The sequence below is a fragment of the Engystomops pustulosus genome, chromosome 6 (assembly GCF_040894005.1).
Source record: "Engystomops pustulosus chromosome 6, aEngPut4.maternal, whole genome shotgun sequence".
NCBI classification, from domain to species: Eukaryota; Metazoa; Chordata; class Amphibia; order Anura; family Leptodactylidae; genus Engystomops; species Engystomops pustulosus.
Genome location: NC_092416.1, coordinates 139,375,142 through 139,402,749, shown reverse-complemented (window position 1 = coordinate 139,402,749; position 27,608 = coordinate 139,375,142). Strand labels below are relative to the sequence as shown.

General features: G+C 40.2%; 1 protein-coding gene across 3 annotated transcripts in view; it reads left to right on the top strand.

Moving 5' to 3' along the window:
• Positions 1–27,034, top strand: part of LOC140064442 (vasoactive intestinal polypeptide receptor 1-like) — a 70,962-nt gene extending 43,928 nt beyond the window's left edge. For 2 of the 3 annotated variants that reach the window (XM_072111362.1, XM_072111360.1), the window contains exons 8-13: positions 1,519–1,579; positions 6,787–6,853; positions 9,290–9,381; positions 13,278–13,407; positions 19,097–19,239; positions 22,518–27,034. In XM_072111362.1, coding sequence (XP_071967463.1) covers positions 1,519–1,579; positions 6,787–6,853; positions 9,290–9,381; positions 13,278–13,407; positions 19,097–19,239; positions 22,518–22,590 — 566 coding nt within the window. In that variant the 3' untranslated portion in view covers positions 22,591–27,034. The remainder of the gene's footprint in view (positions 1–1,518; positions 1,580–6,786; positions 6,854–9,289; positions 9,382–13,277; positions 13,408–19,096; positions 19,240–22,517) is intronic. The other variant, XM_072111361.1, reaches the window with a different exon arrangement.
• The last annotated feature ends 574 nt before the right edge of the window (positions 27,035–27,608 follow it).

Genomic DNA, 27,608 nt, shown 5'->3' with positions numbered 1-27,608 from the left:
AAAAATTGGAATACATCATCCCTCACAATTACAAATGAAATAATTCACATGGTAAATAACAACTACTACAAAATGGAATACTTGATTGAATTTTGCAAAGATTCTATTAACCAATTCACTGATAAATGGCCAGATCATAAAAATAGCACCTGCTCTAAAGAATGGTAGAGGTAACATCTTAATATTTTTATATTAGTTTATTCTGTCCTCATCAGAGGAAGTTTTCTCTAACATTGGGAGCGGGGAATTGCTCCTGCACAGTGTAACAGACTGTGAATCTCTTCATGGATGGGCTCTGGTAACACCCCTCAGAGTCCTTCTGTGAGATTACATCAAGCAGAGAGAGGGGTAAGTGTCGATCAGGAACAGAGGGGATATTCTAACAGGATGGGCTCTGGTAACACCCCTCAGAGTCCTTCTGTGAGATTACATCAAGCAGAGAGAGGGGTAAGTGTCGATCACGAACAGAGTGGATATTCTAACAGCCTGTGAATCTGCAGCATGGAGGGGCCCTGTGAACCGCCCCAATAGCCTTTCAGGCTCGTTAGCATAATTTTACAAGTTGATTTTAGACCATGTGGTCATGGGTAAGAAATATAGGAAGGCTAACACAATCACAGTACCTGGATCTATAAGTAAGTGCCCTCGTTTTATCATGTTTGATTTTGGTGGTAGTTTTCCTTAAAGTTAAAGGAAGTTTACCACTAAAATAAAATAAAATTAAACTACACATACTCACCTACCATCCTCTTCTCCAGGATCCCGGTACTTGTCTTCTTTAATCTTGACACCCTGGGATCGCTGAAAAAAAGAGTTAGAGAAAGCAGCCCGGAGCACACCTCTCGCCACCTCCCTCTCCCATGCTGGAGAAGGAGGAGCCATCACACAAGGGGCGTGAATTATTAACAGTCCACAATGTCGGGACACAATGTCCCGGCGTCCCAGGCTGTTAATTATTCACGCCTCTCGTGTGGCGTCATGAATTATTAACTCACAGGACACCATGTCCCGATGCTCCGGACTGCCTTTTCTATCTCTATTTTTCAGCGATCCCAGCGTGTCGAGAAGACAAGTACCGAGATCCTGGAGAACAGGATGATAGGTGTGATTTCATTTTAGTTTATTTTATTGTGAGATTTCCATTAAACACTGTTCTTACATTGCATAAGCTAATATACACCATGTACCACTATAAAAAAAACTGTATTCCTCAGTGTGCATGTACTATACCAATAATTACTATGATCATTAGGTGATTGGGGTATAGGACATGTATGTCATGTAGGGTGGTAATAATAATAATCTTTATTAATATAGCACATTCACTAGCGCTTTACACATCATTCTCTCCTTAAGACCTGTTCCTATAAAGCTTCCTATAAAGCTTGTGACATAGGAGGACACAGTTTACATCTCAAATAATGGATTTTTTAAATGTGATATTTTAGAGCATTTCATTATATGGATTAAATGGTTTACTGGTTTACTTAATAACTTCATCTTGCTTATCTTCTTCAGGCTTCCCAGCGCTCACAATTGCTGTGTGGATCAAGACCAGGATCAGCTTTGATAACCATGGGTAAGACTCAATTTATATTTTGCACTGTATCTTTAAAGTAAAACTGAGTAGACTTAAAGAGAACCCGTCATGCAAAATAACCCTCCTAAACTAAATATATTTTCATAAACTGCCATTAGAGAGCATTGCCTCTATCCCTTCATTGTCCCTCTACATGCCTGTAAACCTAAGCAATGAGGTCCTAAAGCTGTATGCAAATGACCTGTGAAATGTCCAATGAAGCATTAGCATATTCAAGCTGTCCACTCTATTCATGAGTGGGAGGTACAGACACACCCCCAGTGCTTGACTGACAGCCTGTATAATGGTGTGAGCCTGTATAATGATGGTATGGCTCCATGTGCTTCCTGGTGCAGGTGGCCACGCCCCCTGCAGCCTGTGTGTGCATGTGTGTGTATATAGGAAAGATACAGCAGCTCCAGGCAGCCATGTTACAGCAGAACATGTCAGATTCATGTGTAGCTGATGTCTGGTCTCTCACCTGTATATTAGGAGGATGCAGCATGTCAGCAGATGCAGCACTCACACTAGCCATGCTTTACTATACATTACACACAGACATGAGCAGGGGGAGGAGAGGGGAGGGGTAACAGGGGTGACATCACTGCCTCTGACCATGTGACCAGCCTCATTTATATGATAAAGAAAAGATGATTTTATAATGATTAATGTATGAAATAACTAGATAAAGGCTGGGATAGGATCCTTGTGAGCTGCTCCAACAGGTAGAGGTGACAGGACTAGTGGCAGAGACCTGATGACAGGTGTCCTTTAAAGGTGTTGTTTACTTTCAGCAAATAAATGATATTGTTTGTGTAATGAAATATTATACAGTTTTCCAATAAGAACTTCAAATCTTAAAAACAGACATAGTAAAAGGTAGAATGGGAAATGAGAAGACATTAATTATAAGACACCAGGTATTAGAATAAGTAAACTACTGTTTACAGAGAGTATATGCGAAAATCTAAAAAAGGAGGGGGGGGGGGGGCGCATATCTGACAAGATGATCTTGCTGGCATTGCAATGAAATATACAAACATATGGCAAGTGGATAATTATATTGCAATCCACTTCGTTGTAGCATGGTTAGAAATACCCAAAAAGGACACATCATCCGAAAACATTATATTCCGAAGCAATGGTTAAATATAATAGTAGTAGCGGCTAAGCGGTACTGTATGTATACCCTATATGGCCTATGAAATATCCATTGAGGCAATAAAAAGAAAACACACATTGCAATTTTTTGGATAGCTCTACATAGTATAGTATAGCCCTACATGGCCTATGGAATATTCAATAAAGAGAAGAGAGAGAACAGCATAATTCATATCCATAACGATCCAACAGTAATATATGTGTGACTAATGATATCTTGGTGGGCGTGTTGTAGTCCGATCACGTGATCTTTGTCACGTGACCGTGACGTCACACGCCATTACCGGAGCGGGATCTTTAAATTGGCATTATATGTCTTTTGAGTTGTAGAGACCATGACTAAGCCCTGAGAGAGGGCGAAACGCGTTGGTCACCTTACCTGGGCCATCACACGATTGTAAGTTTGCCTATGGATTTTACTAAGATTTCAAAAATAAAGAATTGATTTTTACCTGCATATCCCTGAAGCGCGGACATCACTTTCTTTTTCCTGGAATATGTGCCTGTGGTGTATTTCGCGCTGGGAATCAGTGAAGTCAGAAGGTGAGCAGGAACTTTTTTGCACCGGTCTTATTTACAGTTTTCCAATATATTCTCTGTATCAATTCCTCACTGTTTTCTGTATCTCTGCTTGCTCTCATTCACTGCGAAGCCTCATTGTTTACTTCCTTTGGATAAACACAGGTCCATGTTCATGTGATGTCACACAGGTGCACAGCTTGTTAGAATTACAGCACAGTCATCAGAGATCCTGTGTGACATCACATGACCAGAGACCGTAAACAATAAATGAAAGCAAACAGTTCTAGAAAACAGTGAGGATCTGATACAGAAAGTATATTGGAAAATTGAATTTAATTACACAAACCTTATCAATTATTTGCTTAAAGTTGACAACCCCTTTAAGAAATGTATGCTCTAGCTTTGTGGCATGCACTTCACTTTAGAGTTTGGTATTAGGAGGATTTCCATTGTGGTGCAGGGTTTAACACAAGACCTTTATAGGGTTTGTTTTATCTCTCCATGGTCATTTCCACAAGCCTTGTTAGCACAGAATGCAATTTCTATGGTGATCACAGGTAAGAGCAAAGGAAGGACTAACCAGTGCTGGAGCCCTTCTCTTAACCCCCTAAAGACACATCCTTTTTTCACTTTTGCATATCCATCTTTCACTCCCCATCTTTCAATTATTTTTTCATTCTTTTCTGCAGGAGAAATTTCACTTCCTATTGTCCTAAATGTAGTACAATTTCCAAATAAACCCTTATAGGGTTTGTGTTTACGGCCTTTACTGTGCGCTCCAAACGACAACTCTCCTTTATTGTTTGGGTCAGTACCATCACAGAGATAACAAATTTATATAGTTTGTTTTAAAATTAAAATCTGCCAAAAGAAAAACTGTATCATTGTGTTTTGATAACAATAAATTTCAGTTATCTAGGCAAACTTATTGTGTTACAAGCTTATTTTTTTCATTCCTACCTTTTTGGGGTCTGTACAAACTTTTAATCGTTTTTTGTTAACATTTTTATGCTTGAAATGGCGAAAAAGTGGAGATTTAGACATATGGATGAGAGGGTGTAAGCCTCTCAAGGGGTTGACCACTAATAAGAAACTTTACCAGGTTAAGTATAAGCCCCTAATAAGGCCACCTATATCATACTTACACTGTAAAGTTTTTTGGAAGTCCACATGATGTGATGTACCATGGAGTCCTGCACATGAAGTGGGATGTGCAGACATCACAGAGGCAGCATGCATGCAGTAATGATTGCACATCCTTCTTCATCCGCAGGATGTCCTGTTGCTGTGCGGTCCTCTGGACTACTGTGAATCTTTACCAGGGTAAGTATGATATGGATGATCCTATTAAGTCTTATACCTGTCCTGGCAAAGTTTCAGTGGCCAACCTTTTTAACGACGCATAGTAATAGTATGATATTTCTGCATTTGCCATGAGCTGCCTCTGTGGTATGTACTCTAGAGTAGTGTTCCCCAACCTTTTTGTATCCAGGGACCGCCTCCAACCAAAATGATTTTTCGAGCAGGGTAACCATCTTCTGTGCCCCGCAAATACCCCCTATATAACCACAATATAATATAATATCTATATAATGTCCAATTTCCTTAAGCCGCTGGTCTAAAATGCATTATTTACTGGCCCCTTTTCTGTAGCACCCCTCTATAACGCCCCGCTTTCTGAAGTCCCAGCGCCCCAGCGTTGAAGACTGCTGCTGTACAGCATCATTCCATAACATGCACTAGTCCTAGATCCTTATTGATACTCCCTATGGCGTGTATAAAGCCTTCATTAGCTCAATGTAAAACTAAAAGCAATACTCTGTGGATTTGCTCGGAGGCTAATTGAAACTCCTTACAGTTTTATGAAATTTAGAAAAAGTGATGAGTGTATAATTAAAATGTTTCAGAGGTGATAATTTGTTTTGTAATGTTAGTGTAGGGTTATCATAAGGGACATCACATAGTAAAATGTACCTCTTTTATAGAATATAGTACCAAAGTCTGACAAATAAATCACTGATAGTACATATGATCCCCCTTTTCACATAATTACTTTTACTTCCTTAAAGTAATACAACGTCCAGACCTTAGCACCTAATACAGACCAAAAAGCCTAAGCAAATACCAGACAGTCTAAACCCTGTATACCTGAGAATTGAACAGACCATTGACCAGATTCCCTGAAATAATTCAATATATGAATTTATGAGAATTGTAATACTGTTCTTTCCCACATATGCAGGTTAATAGTAGTTGGTGTTTTCAGTGCCCATATGTAGTAGCAATGGGGCACATTTACTTACCAGTCCCATCGCGATCCCCTAGGTGCGTTGTCCGACGAGGATTCGGAGCTGCAGCGATTCACTAAGATCGTGCGTCCAATTTCCTGCATGTGTCGCTTCCCCACTCAGGTCTGCCGGAGTTCACCTTCTTCTTCCTGATGCATGTTATTGCATGGCTTGTGATAAAATTTTCATTGTTAAATCCCACGCTTAATCCGAATCAGTCGGCTTGTCCGACGGCCACGCCCCCAATTTGTGTCCCATGAAATCCGATTGCGTTCGCCAAAAACCCCAGTTAAATGCGGCATAAAAAGGGAAAAAGTTGGGAAACCCGACAAAAATCCGGTCCGCGGACCCTTAGTAAGCTAAAAATAGTTTCTCTCAGATCCTCATAAAATAAAACTTATAAAATTGCCGGCTGACATCATCACAGGTCCTTTAGGCTTCTTACATTAGCAAACTGTACTCCATGCATATATCTGACCACATTAAATCAAAGCATGCCTGCATGGATTTCTACTCCTCTCCATGTCTCCATTCAGGCTGCTGTGATTTCATGTGAACAGTTTTTAGCTAAAAGAATGGTATCAGTTAGTTACTAGGGCTCTATGGGAACCTGTCACTAGCTGAATTTGTGAAAAATGTGGTGACAGATTTTCTTTAAGTAAGTAATCAGACCTCTGAGACTACTGCATATATTAAACCAACCTCTGTAAGCAGTTCCCTGCCACCATTCTATCATATTCTAAAGAAAACTTAATGAATGAGGATATGTAGCTATATTTTAGAGGACACAAAGCATGTAGCTTGGCATGTTCTCTCATGTGTCTACGTCTCTCCTTTTATTTCTGGAAGATTTCAAACCATTCCAAAGCAGTTTGCAACCATATAATACGAGTAATGATATGTGTAAAATCCAGCAAACAAAGGCTAGAGCGAGTACGGAAGTGCGGGGCACACCCCCTCCACATTCTCTTGACACAGAGGGGAAAATAATCACTGCAAAGTACAGTGTACCTTCATAAACAATAACATAGCGCCATCATCTGGTGAAAACGGAAATACATTGGATTTAGTAAGAGAACATCCCCCTGTATAAATCCAGTACTCCAACCTTGTACTATCTATATACCTGATTATCTATCTATCTATCTATCTATCTATCTATCTATCTATCTATCTATCTATCTATCTCAAACTATATGAAATATCTACAAATATAAATCTTTCTCTATGGTGCAGGTGTTGGGATGATTATGATAACATTTACTGGTGGATTATCAAGACCCCAATCCTAGTTGCGATATTTGTAAGTAGAGGCTGGTAAGATTTTAGTATTGTTTATTATATAATGTATAGTATTAATTCCTTAATACTAACCCATTATCATTAGTTTACATTTACAAGTTGTCATTTTTGCAGCTTGGACCTTTTTGATCTATGCAGCTATTGACCATAATGTGATTAACCTTAGATGTTATACATTATTGTTCTCTCGTGCTCCTTACTGCACTATATATTTCTCCCACATTATATATTCACAGAACATGGGTTTCCTTGGTTTTCGAGTATGAATATAATTTTATATATTTTTCTTCCCTCTACAGAGCTCTGCCTCTGGCTATAAAATATACAGATTTATATATAAAAAAAAACATTTCCACTATAAAATATACTTAAAAGGACTGTTTTCATTACATTGTGCAGTTATATTCTATGGGTTTTTTATCTACCGTATATACTCGTGTATAAGCCGAGTTTTTCAGCACAAAAAAATGTGCTGAAAATCCTCAACTTGGCGTATACACAGGTTAATACACGAGCCCAGCACTTAAAAAAAAACAAAAAAAAAACTTATATACTCACCCTCCGGCGGCCCCGATGTCAGCGCGGCTCCTCTTCTGTCTTCCGCACCTGTCTTCTTTCCTCTTTAACAGCCTGCAGGGCATGGCCATGTTTCTTCCCGCCCGGCACATAGTATGACGTCAGCAGCGGCCGCATTATAGTGTGCACCTGCCAGCCAGGAGGACACATGGCCGCGCCCTGCAGGCTGTTACAGAAGAAAGAAGACAGAAGGGGAGCCGCGCTGACATCAGTGAACTGTGCTGCGCATCAGGGCCGATGGAGGGTTAGTATATAAGTTTTTTTTTTTTTAGTGCTGTGATGGCTGTATACTACTGGGGGCTGGCTGTATACTACAGGAGGCTGGCTGTATACTACAGGAGGCTGTCTGGGCTGGCTGTATACTACAGGGGGCTGGCTGGGCTGGCTATATACTACTGGGGGCAGGCTGGGCTGGCTGTATACTACTGGGGGCAGGCTGGGCTGGCTGTATAGTACAGTGGGTTGGCTGTATACTAAACGGGGCTGGCTGTATACTACAGGGGGCAGGCTGGCTGTATGCTATAGGGGGCTGGCTATATACTACTGGGGGTTGCTGGCTATACACTGGGGGGGGCTCTGTGACCAATGCATTTCCCACCCTTGGCTTATACTCAAGTCAATAGGTTTTCCCAGTTTTTGGTGGTAAAAATAGGGGTCTCGGCTTATACTCGAGTATATACGATACTCGGTACGTTTATTGCTAACTTTCAAATCTTTGTGGATGACATAGCTGTCCACTTCCAACCTGAAGTACATTTTCTGGAGAATCAAGTAGTTACATCCCATTAGTGGCCTTAAGGACACTGCACTCTTTTGGTTTTCTCTCTGACCACAAGTTCCGTGTCTCCTTTGCTGGATCTTACTCCCCTCTTCCTCACACTGTTGGGGTTTCTCAGGGCTCAGTCCTAGGTCCCCTTCTCTTTTCTCTCTATACTGCCCCCATCGGGAAAACCTTCAGCAGATTTGGTTTCCAATAACATCACTATGCCGATGATACCCAGCTACCCTTACTCCAGCACTCTAGTGATTGCCTCTCTACTAACCGACCCAATCATGAATTCTCAGTCTTCTCAGTCTGTGGTATCACAACAGGCCCGCTGTCTTTGGGTTGTGTTTGACTCTGACCTCTCGTTGGGCCGCACATTCATCTCCAGAATCCGCCCATTTCTTACAATAGAAACCTCTAAAATCCTAATTGTTGCTCTGATTCACTGTCAACTAGACTACTGTAACTCCAGACTAATTGGTCTTCCACTCACTAAACTCTATCCTCTGCAATCTATTCTTAATGCAGCAGCCAGGGTTGTCTTTCAGACCAAACGCTACACAGCTATAGAATAATAACCCTCATCCACAAAGCTCAGCATAGTGCTGCACCTTCCTACCTCTTTTCTCTCATCTCAGTCTTTTGCCCAACCCGTGTTCTTCGATCTGCCAGTGACGTTAGATTAATCTCTACCTTAATTTGAACCTCTTACTCATGGACTTCTCCAGGACTTCTCTTGAACTGCACCAATTTTCTGGAATGCCCTTCCCTGGACTATCAGACTAATATTCACCCTACAAAGTTTCAAATGTGCTCTTAAAACCAATCTCTTTAGGCAGCCTATTACACTTGCTAACTGCAAGCAATTTCAACTCTCTCTTTACTAACTTATCCTGTGTCCTCCTCCTGTTGGTTTTTTGGCAAACATCAGATATAAACCAAGCTCCAGGCTTCTCTGTAGTCCCATTGACCTTTGACTTTGTATATAAGATGGCAGCTGATGGCTGGTTCAAGTAGCAGCATTTTTATTTATGAAATTCCTGTCTCAGATAATGAGAACAACAGCATTGTCTTTCTTTCTGTGTTTTCTTTTAGTTGAATTTCATCATATTTTTAAATGTGATCCGAATTCTTCTGCAGAAAATACGATGTCCAGATATCAGTAAAAACTACAAGCAGCAGTACATGTGAGTAAAACTGAGATATTTTACAAGTTTTCAGTTTTGAACATTGCATGATTCTACATGTTTTCTGCTCCATGGTAGTGGATTTTAACAAACCAGTTTGTTATTTTGCTTCTATAATGAGGGGTAAAAGAGAGGGTTTATGTGATTCTACCTCATATCTATCTATAAGTCTCCTATCTATCTACCTATTATTCCTATCATTCTATTAAAATCCTTTTAAAGGGTAATTACCATGAAGACAAGATTCTTAAATATACTCAGGATAACAAAATAACACATTTTCTAGTTCACTGTTAACAACAAAAATACAGCATTTCATAGATATAATTCTAACCTGTCTCTATCAGTCCTGGTGTTTACAATTTTGGTTTCCCTAGATCCAACTGTATATACTATGGTCAGATTCTTCTCGTGAATAGCTTCTCTTGTCTCCACACTGCCATTCTTTCTGCCTCCTGCCCCTCCCCCTGCATTACAAGACTAGCTCAGACACAGGCACTTCCTAAGCATCATGCAGAGATTTACTCTACAAGCTGCAGACAAAATAAGGTCTGTAATGAAGGAGAGAGGAAGGCATAGAAGAGCTGACTCTGTGTATGTTATAGGTGAGTTAGCTGAGCTGAGAGTGTCATTGTGTGTTACATCCATCTCATGGATCTCATTGTCTCTCATCTCTAATCTGTCTCATCTCTCTTTTTCATGTGTCAGATACTAGTAGAATGTTCAAAAGCTAAATAAAAGTGTAGATATTCTAAGCACATTGTCAGCACACAGCATCTCACAGCATTAGAGGAATCATGTAGTGTCTGCTTAGAGAGTTCCTGCCCACACTATGGAATTTTACACTGACCGTCACTGAGTAATAGGAGCTAAAATAGCAATAAAACTGAGTGAAATTTTATGGTAAAGTAAGGGGATAAAATTATGTTTATTGTGTAAACATAACTAGGGTTTAAAATTTGAAAACTTTCTTTCATGAGCAAATCCGTTTAATACATTTTTGATATGTTTAGGGGTTTTCCCAAGTTAGGCCCTATTGACAGGATTGGACCTAACTTGCTGATTGGTGGGGGTCTCAGTGGCAATTTCCGTCAGCTCCAGTGAGACGTATGGAGCAGAATGGTCATGCGCAGCTGTCTGCTCCATTATTCTCATGGAGCGACGAGGGCTCTGAAGGAGGCACGTCGGACCCCATCGGACCCCTCGTTTTCATGTTCTGTGAGGGTATCCTCACGGAGGCCCCCACTGATCAACAAGTCCACAGGATAGGGCCTAACTTGTATTAGGAGTTTTCCCATGAAATAAAGTTCTAAAATTTTAATCCCCTATTGATGTTTACATAATAAAGATCATTTTTACCCCTTTACTTTACAATTTTAGTTTTACTGCGGTTTTTGCTCCTATAACTCTAAGTGATGGTCAGTGTGAGAATCCTGAGTGTGGTTGGGGACTCTCTAAGCAGATACTTAATCCCTCCAGTGCTGTGAGATGCTGTGTGCTGACAAAGTGGTTAGATTTCCAGGGTCCAGGTTTATATACACTTTCATTTAGCTTCCGAACATTTACTAGCATCTGACATATAGAAAAAGAAAGATGAGACAGAACAGAGATGGGAGATGATGAGATCCATGAGATGGATATAAAATACATTAATACACTTCAGCTCTGCTACATCTCTGCTACATCTGAACTATAAAACACACAGTCAGCTCTGCTAAAACTCCTTCACCTGCTCACTCCTTCTCACACTGCTGATAACAAAAAAACAACGAATACCTGATTTATCTATCCAAACTGAGCACTTGGGGGAAACAACTATAGCAAAATCCCAATAAAACCTACAAAAATAGCAGTTGAACTTCCAAAAAAAATGCACTAAAACCCTAAATATATATGTAACAAACATTAAATTCTTTATTATAGTCCATATTTAAAAATAATGAAAGGCAAAACACAAAATGAATGTTTGTATATATTCAAAGTAGACGAAACCAAAAAACGTGGATCCACTAGATGTCAGTGTTGTATTAGAAGTTTTATTTATAAAGTGGAAACTGCCTGTATAGAAGCTGAGGAAAGCATGCATGAACATAAAAACTAGCACAGTAATGAATGAAATAACAATGAAGAAAGTGCCACTGCAGGTATACACACCTTACCCAAAAATGTTTCTTATGTAGCCTAGATCCTCACCCCAACGCACATTTAGTATATTATGTCTCTTCAGGAGGCTGCTTGCTGGCAGGAAGTATGTGTGTGAGCTCGTCTTGGAATGAAGGGGAGCTGGGCTGGAGTGCAGAGAGACTGCAGCAAGCGGAAGAGAGAAGATATTCATCAGAAGGATTTGCCATGCCCGACCCTAAACCAGAAAATTTATGGTGGGATCCTGGGGCAACCAAAATTATATACACATGGACTGATATAGACAGGTTGGAATTATGTCAGTGAAATACTGTATTTTTGATAATAACAGTAGTTACAAAATGTGTTATTTTGTTATCCTGAGTATATTTAAGAATCTTGTCCTAGTGGGGGATACCCATTGAAATTGTACCCAGAAACTCCTAAGTATAAATGATGGCTGTCAAACACAAGGCTCATGGGCCACAGTACTTTGATACTCACCTTCTCCTGCTCCCTCAAAGAAGCAGCAGTCCTCTTTTTCTCTGTGTGAGCACAGTATGCATCTCTGAAGCCAACTGGCACAATGCGTACAACTACCCCACAAAGGAGATGTAAAGAGGACTGATTCTTCTTCAAGGGAGTGGAAAAATGCAGGAAAGGGGTTTCCATAAAAGGGCTTCCATAATGCCTCCTTTTCTGTGACCTGTACTTCCATGGATGGGGCTACAGAAAGTAATTCAACAATATGTTCAGCTTTGTAATGGTAATGCTATGTAAATGAAACTACTAAATAGTTAACTGTTAAAAAAGACACGTCCCCAGAATATTCCCTTCACACCAGTAATACCTACTGGTAAAGTTTTAAAAGTCCTCCCCATATCACCTTATCTGACATGCATAAGAGTAGACAAGAGTTAATTTTCTGAATAGAAGAGTCATCTTTTCTCCAGGCTGCCTGTAAACCACGCCTCCTTCTTTTTACTGACAGCTCAGTGTCTCTTCACAACTCTGCGTGAGCAGACAGGAAGTGCTTTTTGAGGTGTTTTTGGATGAATTTAGATTTAAGATTTAAAGGGATTTTCCCATTTTGTGTATTTAAGACATATCCACAGGATATATCATGAAGAAATAATATATGTCATGAATAATAATATATGAAAGTCCTACATCTGCGAGCCACAGCTATCTCAGGAACAGGGATCTGTTGACCCCCTAAAGAGTCTGCACACTTGGCAATTTAATCACTCTGAAACAGGGAACAGGATTTTAAAATTCAGGTTTGGCCAAACTCGTCCAAATCTGAATTTCCATGTGTCTGCTTATCAATAATCACAATTCATTTTAAAGATCTGTTCTAACAGTTCACCTGAAGTTTCTCCTGTCCATATAGTCCCCCATAAGGTAAATTATTGTGGTAAAACAATGCAGAAAATATTTTTATTGGTAGACCAATGGCTCCAAAGGTATTTTACTGGACCAGGCATGGCCACTGGATACTGGCAATGCAGTATTTACCAGGGTTGGGGGTTTTGGCAAATCCTTCTAAATATTTTACTTAATTTATTTAAGTAAAATATTTATTCATGAAAGTATTTCCAGGTTGTGGTAAAAACATGTTCTGATTATTTTTATCCAAAACCATAGTAAGTATAGTTAAAGTGATTATCAAAGCCATGCTACATCTTCTCCACTAGCTTGGAGCCTCTGGGTGGTGGGTCTCAGACTGCGTAGTGTTTGATACTTAAACTTTTTCTACTTGTTTTTCCTTAAAGGAGACTAGCCAAATCCACTCTTCTTCTGATCCCTCTATTTGGAATCCATTATGTCATTTTTGCCCTGTTTCCTGAGCACATTGGAGTTTGGGCCAGGTTATACTTTGAGCTTGTTCTTGGATCAAATCAGGTAATTCATTTATTTATTGCATTTATTGACATTTTGGCAATAAGTTATAGACTGGCGATGGCAGAAGGAGGGGCACTTGAGATGCACCTATGTTTGGTACTATAGTACCTACAGTAGAACCATGGTTTTTAAAGTCATATTAAATATAAGAATCTCATCTTTCAGAATACCTGAATACCAGAGGGCTTGTTCCTGAATGGCGTTAGTCTAGTGTTCCTGCCAATAAAAAAAATGATGTGTTCCTACATGTAGGAAATACTGAAAATACTCGTGTGCCACATAATAACCACACCACTATTTCTTAGACAGATTAATAGAAGCTTTATCCAATATTCAAATTAAACATGGACTTAAAAACAGACATAAAGGCTACATGTGGTTGTGGCCTAGAAATCCATGGTCCTAACAAGCATATCACAGATAATCACAGGTGTGTCCAAGTAAAGTCATGTAAGTGCAAAGTTATAAGCAAAGGTGGTCATACCATTAAGTTGTGCATAACTGGTCTCTCCAAGGAAGGTGGCTCGTGTTACCATTGGGACCTAAGTTTACACTAACCCTTCTTTGTGCAGATGACTCTGTTGTGTTCTGTTTAATTTTGTTTTGTTGTATCCTGCTTGGATACATTGGGGCACACGTATCATGTTTTTCTGTGCCAAATTTTTGAGACTTTTGGCAGCTAGTTTTTGCACCTTATGTATGATCCTGCCTTTTTACTTGTGATACATGTTTAGTTTTTCCTATCCTGGCAGGAGAAAATTTTGGCTTCTTTTTGAGACTTTTTGTTTCAAATGTCGCAAATCCACATTGACACAAGCCACGTGAGGAGGCTATATACAGGAGGGGACACTACTGATAATTTGGGATTTGAGGCCGTGTCCTGCATTTTTAAACACTCTAGTCACACCGCAGGGAGATGATGACATATGAGGCTCCAGTCACACGGGGTGTTAAGGGTGTGGTCACATAATGGGGCAGATTTACTTACCCAGTCCAGTCGCGATCCAGCGGCGTGTTCTCCGATGCTGATTCAGGTTCTGCCGGGATTCACTAAGGTCGTGCGCACGGTTTTTCCGAATCCATCTGGTTTTCCGATGGCTACGCCCCCGATTTCTGGCATATGAAAGCTGGCGCCGATGCACCACGATCCTATCACGTGTGCCAAAATCCCCGGGAAATTCAGTGCAAACTGGAAAAATTCGGGAAACCCAGCAGAAAACCGCAATTCGGACCCTTAGTAAATGTGCCCCATTGTGTTTTGATTGCGTTTTGAAACCTATTCCTATTCCAGCTGAGGAGAGGTAATTTGCCTGATTACATTACTGTTAACATTTGCATTTACAAAATGTATAGTAAAGGCAATTTAAACACATGCGATAAGGTCGCATTTTTATTGCATTTTGTAAAAGCAAATGTTAACAGTAATGTAATAAGGCAAATCACCTCTCCTCAGCTGTTCAGTACAGACATGTTAATGGTACCGACTCAATATATAGTTTTTGAAAAAATATCAGATATCTTTATTTAAATTCATGCTACAGACAAGTTAAAAACATTTAAAAGCACCAACATGTGCAAGTTCATGTCCTATGTAATCAATCAAATCTGTACAAAATGATGCAAGGATTACAATAGCAGCCACGTAGATATGTGCAAAAATAAGCAGTCGTTGCTGAAAAACCCTCACCCCTGTAATGCCTGCACAATGTAATTAGCTTCCTGGTATAATATCAAGCAATAGTAAATACAATCAAAGCTCTATATGCAATATAATGGGGAAATAAATGAAAAGATATCACCAGGATAACAGGAGGGGGGGGGGGGCTGGCTCTCCTCAGCTGTTGTAATTGGTTTCAAAATGCACCATTAGAGTGTAAAATGTAAAAAATGTAAAAATTTCTGAACTTGAAAAAAACAGGTTACTGTGCAAAATTTTAAACATTTAAAGTGTGTGAAATAATTCCAATTTACATGTTAAAATAGGGTCCATGAAAAAAAATCCTTCCTTTGCACCTACCCTGGCCAAAAAAGTGAGACATAAGTGAAAAGTCGCACGGACCATCTGGGAAACAATGATACATAAGGCACTGCACAAGGTGCAGACCAAGGTGTACTTGAAAAACGACAAAAGTTGCAAAAATGATGTGATAATAATGATACGTGTCCCCCATTGTGTTATACTTTTCCGGACCTTCTAGGGAGGATTGGTATAGTCCGGTTCACCTAAGGGTCCTTTTTACTCTGGTTATATTCTTTATTTTTAAGGTGGGACTTTTACTCCATGGTATGTGAATCTCTGAAATGCATAGTGGAACTCCACATGTACGACAAGACAATGGAACTGATATCCGCAAAAATATATACCATGGTCTACAATTATGTGTTTCATTAACAAAGAACAAGGAAAACAACAACAACACAACAACAATACACATAAACATATCTCCATATTAGTTTGAACATTAACTTAAATGAAAAAGATTGGCAGGGCCACCAGCATAATAAACCAAGTCCATAATAATCAGCAAGACCAAGGGATTCCTATTATATACCTTATGATTCTGCGAACATGGATGTTAATCATTTGTGACTTGCTGATTATGTCTCTGCCTCCTTTGTTATGCTATCTCACTGTTTGTTTTCTAAACTTCAATAAAAACTTGTGAAACTAAGTTGTGCATAACAGACAGTGTAACACAATACCAACCCAATTGGAAAAACATGGACCAGGGACCACCACAGCAACTCCATGCACTCAGCAGTCAGCTTCCTCACTGGGTACTTGTGGATTGGCACTTCCTTCTTTATATTTATTAGGACCAGATTACTTGGCCACCACCACATGGTGTTTGTATTTCTCTGGTTTTGATATGCTTGTGTGGTTATCCTATGTGTCATATGGGATTCTGATGCAATCTGAAAGATGAGATTCTTATCTTTAATGTGACACCAAAAGCATGGTTTTAAAGGTGACAAGATTTCAGAATTGACTTTTTTTGGGGATCATTATTGTTTTTTATTGGGATTTGTTATATAGAATATTAGAAAAACCCTATACCAGTGGTGGCGAACCTATGGCACGGGTGCCACAGGTGGCACTCAGAGCCCTTTTTGTGGGCACCCAGGCAATCACCTCAGCACACCAGGCAGGACTCAAAGAATCTTCCTGCAGTTCCAAGAAACTTAAAAGATGCTGCTTTCAGTCATGTTTTGATACTTACTTAGCTACTTGGGACTGTAGGAAGAATGAGAATTAGACAGGGTCAAATAATTTTTGGGAACCTCCTGCACAATTCTCTGTGTACAGAGGGAAACTGGAAAGAAGCTAAAATGATGAAAATTTTCCGTGCAAAATGATTGAAAGTTGTTGAACCGGGAGCAAAAAGTTACTGCTTTAATTTTTGGTTGCCATCTCGCGATAAATAAGCAGGGTTTTGGGTTGCAGTTTGGGCACTTGGCTGCTAAAAGGTTCACCATCACTGCCCTATACTATACATCACTCCATTTTCAGATCTGCACCCCTTGAGATCTTCATAGTAAACAAAATGGAGGTAAAAGTTAGAAAGGTTTGTGTCAGTAACATGTTCATTTAACCCTACATTCACAAAAGATAAAAAGAGAAAACCCATCTTAAAATTTGTTATGCAATTTCTCTTGAGTGCAGAGACACCCCTCTTGTTGTATGGGCGCTTTGCCCTATAGAATTTGGCTTTTAGTTGGTTCATAGGAGAACTTTTGTGAGCTATGAAATATATATATTTTTTTAATATTGCCATGTTAGGGGTTATTTTTTTTGCAGGATGAGATTTTTCAGTGGTACTATTTTGGAGTTGCTATGTCCTATTGCTTAAAATTTACTAAATATACACTAAAAAATGTTTTATATTCATTCTATGGGTCACATTATGGCGATACCAAATATCTATATTTTTTAATACGTTCTACTAATTTTGTAGAATAAAACCCAATGTGGGGAAAAAAATCTATAATTTTTGCATCCTCATTTTCAAGCAGCATAACTTTTTTGATTAATGGCCATATATGGTAAGCTCTGTGCACTAGTTTTCTGTCAGACTTGCATGTTCTTTCTAGTACAAACTCCTTGCACAGGTATCCGTGCCACATATGTGACGGACATGACCCTTTTGTGTAGTGGCTGCACTATTCTTCATGCAACACAAATCTCTGCAATGAAGGGGGCGTTCCGGTGCTCAGTCGGACTGTGCGCCACATTTAACATGCAAAGTCTGAGAGAAGTGTGTCGCATGCCCTATGTTAGGTGCACCAAAAAAAAAGTGGTGCCTTCTGTTGGGGCAGTGCTGTGGGCATCAGATTCATGCACTGTTCTGCCCCAATGTACTTTACAACAGTCCAATACAGCAAAAAGAAGCATGAGGCACATTTCATTTGAACTTTATGCATACTTTATGTATGTTATAAAGATGCTGTAAGATGTTTTGTTCACTATGTATAGACACTTTGATGTTCTTTCTGACTTTTTTGAATCAGAACATTTTCATTGTGGGTTTTTTTAACATTTTTACAAACTCAGTTACACAAAGAACAAAACAGCAAAAACATCCCAGTTCCACCTCCCTCTCCCCTACAGCAGACAGATAGGAGCCAGACCTTTCTGACTTTTTATAATCACACATGATGTCACATAGGAAATGATGTCCCTTTATTGAGACACTATGTATATGTTTATATTTGACCTCTCACACATGCTTGACAAAGATCGCTTGGCGATTGAAACGTTGCGCCTGGATGGAATAATGTACTCCTTGTCAGTTGACCTTCCCTTGTCTTGTACCACATCCTTCTTTTTGCTCTATTGAATTGATGGAGAACCCCAGACCAGGGTTGACAGTTTTGCTCCCAACCTCCATATAATTTTTGAAAACATTTTTTTACACGTTCATCATGCAGGTTTAATAGTGATTTTGTTTTATTCTACGGGTCATGACGGACATGGTGATACCTTAAATGTGGGGTTTGTATGTGATTTTGACTTTGTTAATAATGTATATTTGCTATATATAAAGGGGTTTTGCTGGCTTTTTTATTAATTTATTTGTTTATTTTTACTTGTCCCACTATTGGACATGAACAAGCAATCGTTCAATTGCTTGTTCAATATAATATCTGAAATACTGATGTGTTGCAGGGTATTAGAACTGTCAGCCTATTGCTGATGCATAGGCTCACACACTGCCTGTAAGGTCCTGTCAAGGACAGGACTTGACAGGCATCAACTATGGACAGCCCTGTAGTCTTAGCTCAGACCCCCGGATTGCCATAGCAAGGATTGTGCAAGACATCTCCCTGCAGGAATTTAAATGCAGCATTTAAAGGGTTACAAGCACTAAAAGATTAATGAAGTATATTACAAAGTTTACTATTATCACCTTCACTATTCATTGCTGCAATAAAAAATAACTTCAATAGCTTGTGGGATCTTTCTAATCTGCAGTCTTGATAGTAGAACAGTTTGTGAAATTATTATGCTTGTATAATAAATATGATCAGTTGTCCAAGTGTATTCCCTTCTATTCAGCTGTACCGATGCATTTTTTCATTTTTTTAAACCCATTCTAATATTTTTTAAATGACCAAGGAAAAGGTTGATCTTAGTAGGCATACATCGATGTTTCATTATTTATAACCATTCTGTTCTATCTACCCCTAGGGTTTTATTGTGGCCTTACTGTACTGCTTCCTTAATGGAGAGGTGAGAAAAGGCATTGCTAAATACTGTATACAGGCGGTCCCCTACTTAAGAACACCCGACTTACAGACAACCCCTAGTTACAAACGGACCTCTGGATTTTGGTAATTTACTGTACTTTAGCCCTAGGCTAAAATAAACAGCTGTAACAGTTATCACAGATGTCTGCCATTAAGGTTTATTGTTAATCCTGGTTCTGTTGGACAATCCAACATTTTTAAAATCCTATAGTCATAGAGACCCAAAAATTTTTGCTTGGAGCTACAATTATAAAGTATACAGTTCCAACTTACATACAAATTCAACTTGTACGTAACCCAGGGACCGCCTGTACTTCCTGTTTGGTTTGAAAATGTTGTGGAATTATGTGTTGTACTCTTATAATTCAGAGAATATAGTCTCTTAGGTCTAGATTTGGTATCTGTAAGAGTGGTCATCTCTAGATGTATACTTTTATGCTGCAGTGGCCACTACAGGGGAAATGTAGCATTACAAGTTGGCCTTTTAAATTAATTGGCCAAGTTTGCCTATGAGAAGCCATTTTAGAGATTAAAAACTTTGCTATGGATTAGTAAAATGTGTGCTTCTTAAAGTTTCTTATGGACCACAATGGCCCATATTTATTAAAGTGTTTGCACCAGTTTTCTGTCTGACTTTGCACTAAAAAGAACATGCAAACTGCTTACACATGTATTTATGAAGTGTTTGCACTGTGTCCGCTGCGTCACAAAATTCTGCACCCAAAAGGGGCGTTTTGGTACCATGCATCACATTTATTATAGCGTCTCCACAAAATTGTGTCTATGGAGCAGTGCAGGGGGTGCCAGATTAATGAAGTACGTGCCCCAGTATTCAATAATCTGGCGCACTCTGCATATTAGTGAAGCATATAGTACAGTTTGCACTACTTTTGATAAATCTGGGCCAATAACTTTATACATATGAACAATCTCTTTTAATTAACCACTTTTTCGTTATGGCAGTCTAAGAATTCCAGCATTCTCTTTAGGAACTAGTGCATTTACTGAAAACCTATAGCTGCCTATAGAAAAAAAGTTTCTGTTACTCAAATAAATTGGGCAAAACCAATTGACTACACAGCTTATACTGCATTCTCAGGTCCTGTATGGGTACATGAACTCTCTGAATTACTAAAGCTGCTGTGAATTTGGTGTGTAATATATGTGAATTGACCAGGATTTTGGCAGGAATTGGCTCACTGAAAAAAGAGCAATCCAATCCGCAGCATAAAAAATTGATATCACATATTTTAATATTTCAACGTGTGCAGGGGTATCAAATTGATTTCAAAGCTATTATAGTACAGAGGATTTTCTGAATCAACTCTGGAGGGACATTTATTATTCATTCCTTACTCACTTATAATCCGCACTCAAGATTTCTGGCTTCCAAAGTGTCAAGAGAGGACACTTGCAACATTTTAACATCACATATGCAAATATTTTGTGTCTTTGGAAAACCACTCCATTCACTCTACATGGGGTAGTGAGTGTGGTTAACCTGTTTAGCCTTAATAAACTAGAGAATCAATTAAGGATGCACTTACAGATGTGCCAATTTAAGCAACTGACATCAAGAACTCCTGTGATAATAAATTCCTCTCAAAAGTCTTACTTTGTCTTTATTAAGGTTAAGTAAGAAATTAAACTTCTTAAAGGGAACCTGTCACCACATGTTCCCATAGAGCCCTGTTAACTAGCTGACAACACGTCTTTTAGCTAAAAATTGTTTCCCTTACATCCCCATGAATCAACTTTATCTATTCCTCCCCATGTCCCATTCCTCTTCTCAGCATGTCATGTGACCTGGGTGATGTTATCTAACATCCTTTACCTAGTTACATGGATTTGCTTATTAAAGGAGCTTTGCAACTTGTGATATTTCTAGGTATCTTCTGGGAACCCCAGTTATCACAAGAATGCGGGCGATTAATAGCCTAAAAGTGTCTCATGCTCAACCAGCACTTTATTGACTTCTATTGGGTTGTGGGAGATAGCTGTCCCCAAAATTCAACAAAAGTAAATAAAGTTGTGTGTGTGTGCAAGTGCTCTATTCACTTGTGATCCATCATTCCTATGATTTCTGGAGTGATCGGACCCCAGTAATCATAGTCTATCAGAGTATGGTTTGAGTGTACATTGTGATACACGTCAGGAACTCCAACCTGCTAGAAGCCTTAAAGGAACAAGTCACAAGTGACCCAATCCCCCACAAAGCACACACAGTGGCCCAAATTAACTATTAATGAGGCAAACTGCACATAGTGCTAATGTGCAGCGCATTATAGATTCATGAAGCCCGGATCTCAGTCTTCATGAATGTGGCGCATGCTGTACGCGCCCCAAGTGTGTGCACTATGTGCAGCAGATTTTTCTCTGGTGCACTCAGTTCTATGGGCGTGCGCAACATTTCTTTCCGACTTGCCGACATAACTGTGGTGCGCGGTGCAAATGTGCACCAGAACGCATCATAAACGCATCATAAATACACGTGCAGCAAGTTTGCACATGTATTCATGTGCAAAGACCGACAAAAAGCTGCCGCTAGACAGTTAATAAATATGGGCCAGTACCTTTTAGATGTCTTTTTACATGTTTCACTGATGCTTTATACATGGGATTAGAGCCACTATCCTTCTTTTATCAATGCCCTAAAGATCCAATAATGGAAGCGGGGGGAGCTCTAGCATAGAGGCAAGCTACCCCCCCCCCCCCTCAGGAGGGCCAGGTTAGCAGTTTCAGTGTCAGTTAGGGGGTTATGCTGGAGTTCCCTTGTCTCCATTACTGGATTTTTAATAACAGAAGGCTTCAATAAAAGTAATTTAGATGAATGCTGGCTCTTATCCAATAAATAGAGTCATCAATGGAACACATATAAAGGCATTTAAAAGGTAATGGGGCTCATTTACTAAGGGCCGAGCTGCTCAATTTCATCAGACTGTGCACTTTTTTGGGGATTAGCAGCTTGCACAGGTATTTAAGAAGTGTCTGCGCTGGGATTTTGGCGCACGCGATCATTTTGTGGCGCAGCTGTGCTGGCTTCCATGAGAAACTGATTCGGACTGAGCGCGGGATTTAACTTTCAAATTGTGTAGCCCAAGCACTTAGATGCACCACTAAAAAGATGGTGAACTCTGTTGGACCTGAGCGGGGCAGCGATATCGGGCGCTCAATCGTAGTAGTAACCCTCAAGATCTCAGTTTTTGTCACTTAAACTGCTGTGTTAAAATGAAAACAGCATTCTAATTGTTGCTTTAGCCAATAAAAATAGATATATTTGCCCTTGTATGTATTCTGTTAATTCATAAGATCTTCATAAACCTTTTTCTATCTTTATCCTTTTTAATTCACGTTGCCTCCAGGTACAGGCGGAGATCCAGCGACATTGGGGCAAGTGGCAAACTTCACTGGAGAGTAATGTTTTTAATCTTGTAACACAGGACTTCACAGCTTAACATATACAAGGTGGACATCTTCCATATTCAAGTCCTGACAATATCTCGAATTTCTGATTGCGAACAATAGATCTGTGTGTCGTGAAGTCATACAATTTATATTCAGAAAATTTTATATATATAGATATACATGCCATGAACAGAAAATGTAAAAAATAATTATACATAAATATATTACATGTATGTTGTGGTAATAACCAGAAGAACGGTTCAATGGTTTCAATAAAATCAGTGACCAAGTGTATTCTTAAAATGTGGTGTAGATTGCGCAATAACATTACATTATTTCAGGTTTTACATCTATCCTCTATCCACATTTATCTACTAAACACACGTATGATTTCATGTACAATTGCAGGGATCTGACTGCGTAGACCCGCTGAAATCTGCCAAAAGTCTTAGGAGGAGGAAGAAGCTTCTGCCCACCTTTTACTCCTTGTGTATAGTATAAAATCCCAAGTGTATATTCACTCAAAAAATTTGGCGCTCTTTGTAGGATAAAAATGATTCTTTTATTTATAAAAATATTAGGTATATAAAATAATAATAATCTTTATATAGCGCCATCATATTTCTTAGCGCTTTACAAATCATAGGGGACAAAAATAATATTACATTACAGAATACACGGTCATATGGAATAATGGCAGTGAGGGCCCTCTTTTACAAGAGGTAAAAAAGCTTGTATAATGGTCCAGCCATTATTTATAAGGGAACGGAATAAAATAATTACATTTTAAAAAATTCTGCTGCTTGAACCAGCCATCAGCCGCCATCTTATATACAGGGTCCAAGGTGAAAGTGACTGCAGAGAAGCCTGGAGCTTGGTATATATCTGGTGTTTGCTGGATAACAGAAGGGAGGAGGACATAGGATGCGTTAGTAATGAGAGTTGACATTTCATGCGGTTATGGAGGGTGATAGGCTGCCTAAAGAGATGGTTTTTAAGAGCACATTTGAAACTTTGGAGGTTGGGTATTAGTCTCATAGTCGGGGGAAGGTCATTCCAGAGAACTGGTGCAGGAGAATTGCAAAGGAGGTTCAAATTAAGGTAAAGATTAATCTAACGTCATTGGCAGATCGAAGAGCACGGATTGGTCGATAGGGAGGTGCAGCATTATGCAGAGATTTGTGGTTAAGGGTGATTTTTTACATACAAGGAAGGAGACAGGCAATGGGGGCAGTGACCAGCACAGACTGGAGGCATCCGTGTAGCGTTTGGTCTGAAAGACAAGCCTGGCGATTGCATTAAGAATAGATCGTAGAGAAGAAGGTTCAGTGAGTGGAAGACCGGGAGTCACAGTAGTGTAGTCAAGAATGAATCAGATCAGCACGATCCCGGCGCAACAATCGGGACTACGGAGACTTGAGTTTCAGGAAGGGGGGAGGCATGATGAATGGGAGAAACTGTTGGTAGTTAGTAGTACTGGATGGGTCCAGGGAAAGTTTCTTTAGTAATTGGATAACAACCGTTTGCTTCAAAGAAGAGGGAACTACACCAGAAGAGAGAGATGTTGAAGATATTAGTGAGGTGAGAAGTGGTTGCTGTACTGTACGAGGTGTGAGGTGATGGGGTCACTGATGGAGGTAGTGGGGCGAGCAGAGGAGAGGAGCCTGGACACTTCTTCCTCTGTGACTGGCTCAAAGGAAGAGTGCAAACAAGATAAGGTACTGGAGGGAAGGGGATTAGTGGGGTGAGTGGATTGAGAAATTATTTCCTGGCGGATACAATCAATTTTATCTTTAAAGTAGGTGGCCAGATCTTCAGCCCCAATATCTGTGATTGGTGGCTGCACCTCTGGTGTTAATAAGGAATGAAGAGTATGGAAGAGCCTTTTGGAAGTGTTAGAGAGAGAGGATATTCAATTAGGAAAACTAGGTTCCGGTATGAATGATGGGTGGATGGATTCTGAGAAAGTGAAGGATTATTGAAAGTAAAAGAAAGGGGGTTATGGCCTGAAAGTGGAAAGCAATAATTGGTAAAATCAGATATTGAAGAAAGGTGGGAGAAGACCAACTCGAGGATGTTTCCCTCATTATGAGTGGGGGAATCGCAGAGTTGTGAAAGACCTAGAGAAGTAGTTAGTGCTAAGAGCTAAGAGGAAGGAGGGGGAATGGGAGTGATAATAGGGATGTTAAAGTCTCCCATGATGATGGTTGGAATCTCACTGGATAGAAATTAAGGGAGCCAAGAGGCAAAATGGTCAAGAAACTAGTAGGGTGAGCCGGGAGGACGATATATTACAGCCACACAAAGAGAGAATGGTCAAAAAAGTCTGCTGAGGGGGTGGACCTCAAAAGATGGAAAAGTGAGAGAAAGTACAGGAGAAATTACCTGGAAGGTGCAACGTGGAAAGAGTAGTATGCCTACACCTCCTCCCTGCCTATTCTCAGGTCCGGAGCAGTGAGAAAAGTGTAAGCCGCCATAAGACAAAGCTGCGAGGGAGGCAGTGTCATCCTGCTGGATCCATGTTGCAGTGATGGCCAGAAGGTCAAAGGACTTAGAAAGAAACAGGTCATGAACAAATTCAAGTTTATTACACACAGAGCGGGCATTCCATAGAGAACATTTAAAAGGGGTTGTGGATGGAGTAGATGGAGAAGAGGGGATACAATGAATCTTAATAAGGTTAGCAGCTTTTTTGTATGAAATGTTAAAATAAGCAGAATGTGGGCCTGGGTTAGGAGAGATATCCCCCGCAGCAAGCAGGAGGAGAAAGAAGGGAGACAGAAGATTCTTTAGAGATTTATAAGAAGTTAGTTCTTGCTTCACAATATAACACTGTAATAAGTTAGCATGGTGACATAAAGTAAAATATGTCAGTGGTGTACAAAGGTGAGTGAAGAATTCACAGGCATTGGTGTGGATAGTTGGTAATGGTGGAATAGATGGACGGCCATAGCAAACAGAGAGAAAACAGAAAAGATTTTTAGACAAACCTAATTGTTAGTTTTTCTCTACCATCGTATCTGTCTCCTGTCCTGTCTAACTGCAACGTATAACTGCAGCATGTTTGGCAGAATATTATGCTGCAATGTGAACCTGCAGCATGGTTGTAAGAATATTATACTGCAATGTGTACCTGCAGCACACTTGTCAGAATATTGTACCAGTACATGCCCCCAGTAGATAGGTAGCCACATCTCATGGTCCCCAGTAAATAGGTAGCCCCAGTATATTCCCCCCAGTAGATAGGTAGCCCCAGTACATGCCCCCAGTAGATAGGTAGCCCCGGCACATGCCCCCAGTACATATGTAGCTACAGCACATGCACCCAAATAGACAGGAAGCTCCAGCACATGCCCCGCAGTAAATTGGTAACCACGGCACGTTCCCCCCAGTAGATAGGTAGCACCAGCACATTCCTTCTAGTAAATAGGTAGCCAAAGCACATGCCCCCCAGTAAATAGTTAGCCCCAGCATATGCCTCAGTAGATAGATAGCCCCAGCACATGCCCTCAGTAGAAAGGTAGCCCAGGCACATGCCCTTAGTAGATAGGTAGCCACAGCACATGACCCCCCAGTAGATAGGTAGCTACAGCACATGCTCCCCAGTAGATAGGTAGCCACATCACATGCCTCCAGGCCCCAGTAGATAGATAGCCACAAAACATGCCTCCCAGTAGATAGGTAGCCGCAGCAAATACCTCCCAGTAGACAGGTAGCCCCTTCACATGCCTCCAGGCCCCAGTAGATAGGTAGTCACACAACATGCTTCCCAGTAGATAGGTAGTGCCAGAACATACTTGCCCCCAGTAGATAGGTAGCGCCAGCACATGCCCCCAGTAGATAGGTAGTCACAGCAAAAAAAGGGGAATACTCACCTACCTGCTCTCCCTTCAGTGCTTCTCATCACTCCCCTACTCTTTTCTGCCATTGTTGCTTAGGCAATGGTGTCTGGGTCATAGATGCTGCTCTACTCTATGACACAGACGCTGTCACCTAAGCAACGGTGCGGAGATGGCACCTTGGTCAGACAATGGACGCAGCCAGCGGTCATCGCTGTGCGTGTCTTAGATGTACACACTGCCGACCGCTTTTAATCAATGATTTGTCTGAGAGCCAAATTCAGCCATCAAAAAAGCCACATCTGGCTCCCAAGCCATAGGTATCCTTCCCCCGCTGTAAATGAACTGCGAGGCAGATTATGTGGTTGAAAGATACCTTCAGCAATAAAGCACTTACATTAAAAAATTACCACGCTCTAATGTACATTTGTTATTATGAGACACATTTCGAGTCCTGAGGTGAGCTGGTCTTCAGTCAATAAGATAAAGCATACACTTGCATACACCTTTTTGGCGCGAAAAAAGATGCACACACACGGATGAGTCAGATGCAGGTCAAACAATCTTGATTTACATTCAATCTTCTTAATTGTTATTTATGTCTAAGACAAATGAAGACAGCGGGAGAGCAGCACTCCGTGGTGGTTAATGTTTATTCAAACACCAGTGGTAATAAGGCACAACGTTTCGGCTAACTCCATGTAGCCATTTTCAAGCTTGAAAATGGCTACATGGAGTTAGCCGAAACGTTGTGCCTTATTACCACTGGTGTTTGAATAAACATTAACCACCACGGAGTGCTGCTCTCCCGCTGTCTTCATTTGGATTTTCTGGAGCCTTGAGTCGGGCTCCTGGAGCTTGCACCCACCTGGATTTTAATCCGTTTGCTTTGCTGTGCCGCCCTCACCTCCCTTTTGTGTTATGTCTAAGACATATTTAATTAATTATCATGGATTAAAAGCCTTTGACTTTTCATAAACAGATTAGCCAACAAGGTTTCACTTTGTAATAATGTCCTGCTGTTGTAGTATCCATATTGGACACCAGATGGCAGCAGTGTCTGGATAAAATATCGCTTACTAGTCTAAGTATTACCTATTTACAACCAGCAGGTGGCGTGGACGTTCTTTTTTAAAAATATATTCCCCCTATGTAAATGATCTTAACTACAGAAGCCTGGAGAGTCCAAAAAGGAGTTTTTCTTTATGT